The 9,191-nt window shown below is 51.0% G+C and overlaps 2 protein-coding genes and 1 long non-coding RNA gene across 3 annotated transcripts; all 3 read right to left on the bottom strand.

The window, feature by feature from the left end:
- Window positions 1–85: 85 nt before the first annotated feature.
- On the bottom strand, window positions 86–1,856 carry LOC119094181 (gamma-aminobutyric acid receptor subunit beta-3). Its single transcript, XM_037217256.1, has 2 exons — window positions 551–1,856; window positions 86–394 (listed from the first exon to the last, which is right to left on the bottom strand). The coding sequence occupies exons 1-2, from the start codon at window positions 1,697–1,699 to the stop codon at window positions 86–88; spliced, it is 1,458 nt and encodes a 485-aa protein (XP_037073151.1). The 5' UTR covers window positions 1,700–1,856.
- A 2,425-nt stretch (window positions 1,857–4,281) lies between these two features.
- Window positions 4,282–5,489, bottom strand: LOC119094180 (protein lines). Its single transcript, XM_037217255.1, has 3 exons — window positions 5,464–5,489; window positions 5,065–5,419; window positions 4,282–4,941 (listed from the first exon to the last, which is right to left on the bottom strand). Exons 1-3 carry the CDS (start codon window positions 5,487–5,489, stop codon window positions 4,282–4,284), a joined length of 1,041 nt encoding a protein of 346 aa, XP_037073150.1.
- Window positions 5,490–5,919: 430 nt separating this feature from the next.
- On the bottom strand, window positions 5,920–8,186 carry LOC119094071 (uncharacterized). The gene is made up of 3 exons (XR_005093749.1): window positions 8,054–8,186; window positions 6,766–6,946; window positions 5,920–6,046 (listed from the first exon to the last, which is right to left on the bottom strand). It is a non-coding gene; the product is annotated as an uncharacterized LOC119094071 (long non-coding RNA).
- Window positions 8,187–9,191: the final 1,005 nt, after the last annotated feature.

Genomic DNA, 9,191 nt, shown 5'->3' with positions numbered 1-9,191 from the left:
GCAAAAAAAACTAACCACACACCATCTTCCTATGATTTAAAAAGACGACCTGTCCTGTTTATTTAGACGACGACGATACCTGTATTTAGACGTCAGCGTCGTACGATTCGTCGTAGGGCACGAAAACCAGGCAATAGATCACCAAAAACACGCAAAAGAAGACGGGGTACATGATCTCTACACATTTGGACACATAGTCGGACCAGGTGAACCAGCGGTACTCCTTGCGGATGTCCCACATGTTCTGCAAAAGCGACTTAACGCTCCACTGGGAGCTGTCGTCCTCGAGCTCTGCTTCGTCGGGCCGCTGGTGGCGGGCCGCGTGCCGCTCGTGGGCCCACTGGTAGAAATCGCTCCACTCCACCCGCTCCGCCGCCGGTGAGCTCTCGTCGGCCTCGGCGTCGAAGAACAGGTCGTCGCCGACGCGCGTCGAGCGGCGCCGCTCGAACGTCAGCTGGCCGGCGGTGGCCGCGCGCCGCTGCAGCCGCAGCCGGGCGGCAAGCACGCCTGCTTCGACTACGGTCGAGCGGCGCCGCTGCAACAGCTCCCGGTGTCCGGTGTCAGCGAGCTGGCGCGCCAGCTTCGGCTGCCGGTAGAAGAAGACCAGGTCGTCGAGCGACTCTTGCTGCTCGCGCTCGATGCCGCGAAACGCCAGGTCTAGGTCGAGCAGACACGCGACGACGGACACCCAGATGAAGACGATGATAGAGATCATCCACACGTCGATCGCCTTGATGACTCCCCCGTGCGGATCATGATGTAGCACGCGCAACATCTGGATGGTGCCGACCAGGTTGAGGACGGTGACCAGGACGCGCCCCTCGGCGAGCTCGTCCGGAATGTAGAAAGAAATCCATGCGATGACGGCCATGCAAACACTGGGTAGATAGACGCGGAGGATGGCATGGAATCGATTCCTGCGGATTTTTACCACGATTGGAAGCCGAGACACTTGTCTGTTATCAATAGAAACGTACTGCAGGGCCGTTTGATTTTGAAAGGAAACACTCACGTCGAAGCCCGTCAGCGAAAGGTTTCCCGTAGTAAACACTGCATCATCCCAAAAAAGCTGTACAGAATAGTTCTGTGCCTGGAACGCTCCGATATGCCATACACACTCATGAGAATCTAGCGGATAACGCCATAAATCATTTTTGCACCACACTCTAGAAAACAATCGTCGTTGCACTTTGAACACACCACCGCTTTGCACCACATCATTCTCGCGGGACACGTCGAGGTGAAGTGACTGGGGCTGGGACGATGCCAAGAAGAGCTGAGGAATCCAAAACCCCAGGTCAGGTGAAACTTTGTGTTTGTCTTCAGTCGCATTCGTTCCGATACCGGAGTCATTCCTACCAACGACTGAATGCCTGAATGAAGAACTCGTGGAGCGATTCTGGACAATGCTCCATCTGATGTCAAGCAAAAGACGGATTTGAAAGCTCCTTACATCATGTGTGACTTCTATGTCCTCCAAAGTTCCTCGTATATACACCGGAAATGCGTAGGGGCACCTCGCCAAGTTTAAGTTTTCTCTGTACAGGTGCTCACAATGGAGCCTCTCCGTGGTTTTCGGTGGCCTTAATCCACAAATTGCATTCGTAACTGGCTCAGGCTTGTGCTTCCAACCACTTGCTGAGATACAAACATGAATGATTATTACAATATGGATCCATGTGCGAATCAAATGCGGCATTATCTATATACATGGCTGATGACAATACAAACGGGCTCGCAAACAATGTAAACTACATGAGTCACTCGAGTGATTGATATGACGCAACGGAGCTTCACCGTTCACAACTAAATACAGAAGTCCACCTCCTAACCACCTTTCCACCATCTGATCCCAATATTTGATCACCAAGTCGCCACTAACTCGTCTGCACTACCTGCCCTGGAATGAAAAATGCGTTGCCACGATGCATTGCCCACAGGAAGCTCCCGCTATAAAGAATCTGAACTGCCGGTCCGGACACGGGTTTAAACCATGACTCCGAGCCTGACAGACTTCCGAACAAACGGATACAGAGTTATGTTTTGTGTTTGAACTTCGTAAATCCCTGTTTCCTGAGTTTAAATCATTGGTGTTCTATTTCATGGATGCGTATACAAATTCGACTGGATAACGAGAACGGTGGTCAAGATCAACCAAGGCAAGCTAATTCAGAGCTTAATTCTACGGTCTGGTGCGGAGTGATGACAAAACACTTATCACAAAAACTTAACGCACACGCAGCTCGCATTGCGTATTCTTACAGGTCTCCAAATCATTGTGGGTATGAACCGTAACATGCACACCACCATTTTCACCACACATTCGATTGTTCTGGCGTAACGCGCGACCATTAACACACCCAATGGATTCTAGCGCCGACCATTAACACACGCAATGGATTCTAGCGCCGACCATTAACACGCGCCCGGGTGGCCGGCTAGATACTTTCGCTCGGGCGCGGGGTCAATTCGACCCACCCCCCTAAGATCTCGGGAACTAGGAAAGCTAGAGACACCCAATTTGCAGGTGTGTTGACCTGTACGTGAACTCACTTGGGTCAAAGTTTCAGGTTACTAGGTTGTGACCTGATCAAACAAGGTCAAGTTCTAGGTTGGTCTCCAAAGTGACCCCAGAACATAGATAACCGTTTCTATGCAAAAGGTCGCACTCTTATCTAAGGTCAATGACCTTGTTCGACCTTTTGAAGGTCAATGTGACCAAAATCATACAAGATTGCCTTAAGTTTTGCATTTGACTAAACGACAAAGATAACGCTAGGCAGCATGTTCCCAAAACAAAATGTTGACGTAGGTTATTTTAGGTCAGTGACCTATTCTGACCTCTAAGAAGTCGATGGAAGGTGTATAATGCGGTTCCTGCTATCAATAGGTTCGAAATGAGCACCAGAAACTATCCCGTGCAGCAAACCCTGGAGTAATAAAACAGGTCGGTTTTGACCTTGGTGTGGCCTTCATACCTGACCTTAGGTCAATGTCATTTGCTCATTCAACTATTGTGTTGCCTAAGAAAGCATCTCAGATATGTATGACTTCGTCTAACAGTCCGTTGTTGGATCAGATTGAAGGATTCCCTGGAAATTGCCTTCGCCGAAACCGTGGCCCGACTTTGACCTGCCGTAGGTCGGCAACCTTACAATGTACATCTAAATTTTTGCGTCTAAACGATCCGCTATTCAGTTTTCTCCAACTATGCAAAATTTGGCGCGGCTACGCCGCGCAGTTCCGAAACCATTCTGGAAAAACCTTTGGGGGGTCAATTTGACGCCCACACCCAAGCGCGTGTTAACACGCCCAATGGATTCTAGCGCCGACCATTAACACGCCCAATGGATGCCTGAAACTACCAACCGAGCAGCGAAATAACAGGGTCCATGAGCAGGACATCTGCCAGTATGCACATTCCCCGATCGCAATGATCTTGAATCAGTGTTGAAAAAATCGTAACAGCCACTGCGTGGACAACTCAACGCGGTTTCCAAGACAACGCGAATGAATGCGGCAGTCTGAGTCGGAATCACAAGTAGTTAACGGATAGGTATAGGGGTAAAATGCATGACGAATGTAAGTTATTACATTCACATGGATGACATGTAATAATGGCCTGTGTGGGTGTGTGCGGGGACTGCAGAAAATATTATGTAGTTCATCCACAAGCCCATGATTCCCAACAGGTATTGCCATTTCAGTTCATTTGCCGCTTGTGGAATGCTTTCCACAGAAGACAAATGATGTCGTAATGCTTGAAATCATTCACCCACGCAGTTCCAATGAAACAACGCATTTGTCCATCATGCCATCTTGCTTCAGAAAACACCTGGCAGGCTGAATGACATGACAAGAGAAGCATAATGGGTCCTTTGGAAGGCAATGGAAAATAACCACAAGAATATCATCACACACTCTCCATAAACGAGGCACTAGGTCATTGGAATGGCTTCTCATAAAGACATTATAACACTAACAACACGAGCACGCACATCATCTCCGCGAAAAACTCGCCTTGCCGAAAACGACAAAGAAGAATCTGATGCGACAACGGCAGTGAAGTGAAGTCATGACACCGTGGCGTGCGTGCAATGCCAGGGGGCATCACCGTCAGATGTGAGCGTCGCACAAGAGGGGCACACACTTATCAGTGCACTTGTGTTGAGCTGGTGAGCCAGGGACGTGCCGCGGCTGCCACGACGCCCGCCAGCTCACCACACGACCGGAGAACACAGCGCGCGCGCGCGCGCGGTGACCGGGCGCCGCGGCACACCACTAGCCGGCTCGCGGGTTGTGCTCGTACAGCTCTTCGCAGCGTTCGAGCAGCTTGAGGATCGGTGCCACGTTGTAGGGGAACAGGTCGCGCGCCACCAGCCGCTCCAGCGACATGCGCAGCCGAATCAACACCGTCATCACCTCCTCCAGCTTGCCGGCACACGCGAGCGTGAAGCGGTCCCAGTGTCTCCGCACGTACTTGAGGTAGCGCAGCAGGTAGAGCAGGAAGCACGTCTCGTTCGAGATGAGGAAGTCCAGCAGAAGGTCGTGGTCCCTGCGCACCGTACTCAGAAACTGGACGAAGCTGCGATGCGCGTCGATGGCGCGCTCGAAGTCAGGCTGCACTCGCACGCGGTCGGCTAGCCCGCCGCACAGGTCCAGCAGGCACACCATGGCCTCCACCAGGTAGTCGTCTTGGTCGCAGAGCAGCAGCACGGCCCACTCGCTCATTGGCGTCTCCGGGTGGAAGGGCAGGCGCGCCTTGATCCAGGCGTCGAGCCGGCGCACCACGTCGCGCAGCGTGCGCTCGATGATGGCCATGTCCTGCTCCTCGGAGCCAGAGCCGCCGGCCGAGCGCGCCGACGACGCCTCGCTGCTGCTCTCGCAGCGCGTCTCCTTCACCGTCACGGCCAGCGCCTTCAGCAGCAGCAGCACCGTCTTCTGCAGCAGGGGTCGGTCACCGGCCGCGTCGCCGCCACCGCCGGCGAAGGCGCGCACGCCGCGCTCGTACGGCACTAGCTCCAGCAGGCGGCCGGCGCGCGCCTGACGCAGCAGCGCGTGTGCCAGGCTGGCCGGCTCCTCGGCCACGCAGTCCTGCAGCGCGATGGTGCTGCCGTAGCACAGCACCTCGGCGTACAGGTCCAGCACGGCGCGCCACACGTGTGGCGACGCGTCCGTGCCCAGCGAGCCGAGCAGGCCCTCCAGACGGCCGTAGAACGACTTGGTCTCGACGATGCTCAGGTTGTTCTTGACCGAGATGATGGTGGCCCAAAGCCGCAGGAAGGCCAGTACCTCCGTCTCGTGCGCCGGCCGCGTCAGCACCTGGCAGAAGCGCTGCGTCACCGGCACCCACCGGTTCTCCAGCAGGGCCGTGATCGAGCACTTGATTTCGGTGAGCGCCTCGGCGTCGGGCGCCACGCTAGCGGCGGCGCAGTCGGTGGGCAGCGGTCGCGGCCGCTCCGCGCCGCCGCTGCCCGGCTCGTCCTCATGCTGTTCGATGAGTCGTTGGAGCGCGTTGAGCGCGTGACACACCTCGAGCGGGCGCTCCGACTCGAGCACGGCCTCGACGAGCGCCTCCAGCAGGTGCTGCGCGCGGCCCGGCGGCAGTAGCAGGGCAGAGAGCGTGAGACAGCGACCGGCGCCGCAGCTGAGCAGAGGTTGCTCCGAGCCGAGCAGCTCGAGCAGCGCCGCGCTCAGTGGGCCATCCGCCTGCCGCTGCCCGCCCACGGCCCGCTGCAGCTGCCGGCACATGCTGCCCAGCCGCAGCTGCTGCAGGGCCGCCTCCTGCAGCAGCTGCAGCGTGCTGAGCGCCAGCATCTGGCGGCCGGGCTCAGCGGCGGCCAGTTGCGCAGACAGCGCCCCCAGCTGGGCGGCCGGCAGCGGGCAGAGACAGCCGAGCAGGGCGCGCGCGTGCAGCTGCGCCAGCGGCTCCTCGTCGGGTCGCGCCGGGTTGGCCAGACGCGGCCGCTTGCTGGCCGAAGGGCCGCCGGTCGACATATCCAGCCGACTCTCAGTCATGACGGCGGCCGGCCGTCCGCGGCGGCGCCTGACAAGGCCGCGACACGCGTCAGCCTCAGTACACAGCTGTATCCTGCTTTCCTACCAGGTGACAGCAGACAACAATGGGGCTTTGTGGAGTTCATGTGAGGGGAGACCAGATTTTCTAAAAAAAACACAGCCTGTTTGTTAAGGATTTTGACAAGCTATTTGGAACATGGGCTTCCCATAAGATGGGAGAATGCACAATATGGCCAAACAATATCACTGAAAATATTGCATAAACATCCTATATGTAGACATGTTTGTACATATATATATATATATATATATATATATATATATATATATATATATATATATATATATATATATCAACCATGCCAGAATTTGTAGACATGTTCAAATTGATGATTGCACAGCTGGCAATGCTAGGGATGGCAGATTTGGAGGAAAGTGGAGGGCGGAGTTGCCCTCTACCCATCCACAGTATAAGTTCTGCTGCTATTGTAAAATAGTGAATCACAGAAATGGTCTTCCAGTACCCACAGAAAATGCAACAACTTGCATAAAGGCAGATGGCACGCTATCAATTTCAATCATACCACTTACAGTGATATGCTTGGACTCATACAAATCAACACCATGTTGCATATCAGTTCTTATTAGACATGGAACTAAGAGCCAAGTATTACCACAAATGAATAGAAAATGCAATGTTTAGAGTATAAATCCAAAAATATACCTGCAGACTATTAAAGCACTTACCTGCAGTAAAATTTGACAGCTTTTTGTTACAAAATATTGATGTCATGACCACACTCATTAATCATAAGACTGCTAAACTTTGGAGAAGTTGTTACATTAAAACACTGGTCACATGACAACATAACTCTTGATGAAGCTGGGCAAAAATGGCAGGCTAGTGCAGCATCAGCTTGCCCAGTCCCTGAAAGGAAGAAAAAACTCTGGTGAACAGGAGCATAATTAGGCTACAAGGCATCTACTGCCCACTATTATTCATTGACATTCATCCTACAAGTGCATATATTTATTGTATTTATAGCAATACAATATGTGGATGCTTATGTCAGGTGAAAGTCCTGAGATGAGCAAGAAACATATTGTTGCTTCTTGTCATTTTCAATTACAAATGTGGCACATGATGTGGCTATATTTAACTTGGTTACTTATTCACTTTGAGCTCATTTTTTGTTTGTTAGCACAATAGTACTCCCCTATATTCTAAAAACATCAATACAGCATAAAACAAACAGCTTTGCCTTTGAACGCAAAGGAGCAACTTTGTGACAGAACATAATCCTAATAACCAAATATGGCTAAATCACATCTATGGACTGTTAGATTTCACCATACTTTATTCCTGCATTGGATACAGCATTAACACTCTGCTATGCAGAATGTCACCTGAAACCTCCACTGAAAAGCATTTCACTAATTCACAGCATGCACACAAGCACCTAGTTGCCATACCTGGTTAGGTAATGGGCACAAATTGATATAAATGAGTAGATGTACATAACCCTATCCAATATCTTCTATTGCATAGCATAACATGGTGTCATCCATAAAACCACACTAACAAAGGCTTTAAACATCTGGAATACAGCATCTAGCCCTTGAAGCTGGAATAATCAAAGCTAAACCAGCCTTATACCACAAAGACATACTAGGCATCAGTTGCTTGCCAAATTTTGGTACTCAGTGTTTAGTTAGTATTTCCTACACATTTAAGGAAGCAATCCACACAGTTTAGGAATCTCAATTGCATTCAAAATAGAGATAAGATATTTAGACATTAGTAGTCATCCACCACATACATAAACCCAATCAAATCCAATCCCATATCATTTGATTATGGACTCACACGGGGTTTTCACAACACCAATAATTTGCGCATCCAGCAAAAATGACCATGAATAGTAAATAGCTTCATGAATCATACAAATAGCTACACAACTTAAATCATATAATACATGGCCCATTGACCACGAAAGACATACCCAACTTATTCAACTATACACAGACTATTTACCTAAGCGTCGAGCAGATGATCGTGGAAAAGCCTGCCATCCATACCTTCAGCTCATCCAGTCCAACCCAATCGAATTTTGCGTCTGACGCACAACACTCACAACAAGGCCACCTATGGGAATCTTCCCTCACATACCTACCCACACAGGAGACAGAGAACTCGGGACAAAAGCGACGCACGTTTGTTGCGACGCACCTAATATGTGCTTCCAAATTAGTGGCCTTCAAAAATAAATAGAATTTCCTTGTTGAACAAACTTCCTTCCAAACGTTTTTTTCTAAGGTCCGTTTCGCGTGATCATATCTAACGATGACGCCCGCATGGACTGGTAGCATGTAGATACGCCTGCTAGACTGCAACTCTTGGATGCGAGCATTGGACTGTCGGCCCGAAGCCTGTGGACGCTATTACAGTGTCTAGTTGCACAACCGACACTGATGATCCGCGGCATAAGCGCGCAACCCCTCGTTTTTGAAATAATTAATCCTCGTAATGTTCCTCGTAATGTTCAGCGGTCGCGTGTGGCGACCGCTGCACTTCTAATAAGCCAGCGTTCTGTGGGCGCAACCAATGAAATGATGATCCGTACCTCGTGAATATGACTACTGGACGATGATATACTGGCGTCGTTCCTACCAGGAGAGTAGCCGGAGTCTTGGTAAGGGAGGGGCAAGGCACGGGGTTGACAAAGGCCCTCTGGTGGTAAAACGTCCACCAAAAAATAGCCGAATCTACTCGCTTGAATGCGAGGGACATGATTGTTTTTGCTTTAGTTGACTTTATCTCTTTTAACTTAAACGTGGAAGCCAGAAGCACCGGAAGGTGCAATTCTGTCTGCATTTTGAAGTCAATAGCTTGAAGGAACAAGGCCGGGGGTGAGGTTTCCTCTTCAGTTGTGCGGGCTTCAGCCCTGCCAACTTAGGCTCAAGACCTCGAACTTTGGCAAGGATGTTGGCTGAATCTGTGGAGAGACCTGTTTCTTGGCAAATTTTGAGGTATGTTGGGTCATTTTCTCCGCTAACCTCCCTCCCCCAACTCATGTTATGGAGCTACGCCCCTGAACCAGGCGTTGACTGACTAAAGGGAATAGATTGCCCGCGCTTGTCAGTTTATAATGGTTCAGTGTAGGAGAGCAGCT

The sequence above is a fragment of the Pollicipes pollicipes genome, unplaced genomic scaffold (genome assembly GCF_011947565.3).
Source record: "Pollicipes pollicipes isolate AB1234 unplaced genomic scaffold, Ppol_2.1 Scaffold_4002;HRSCAF=4701_pilon_pilon_pilon, whole genome shotgun sequence".
In the NCBI taxonomy this organism is placed as follows: Eukaryota; Metazoa; Arthropoda; class Thecostraca; order Pollicipedomorpha; family Pollicipedidae; genus Pollicipes; species Pollicipes pollicipes.
This window is presented reverse-complemented; position numbering and strand designations above follow the sequence as displayed.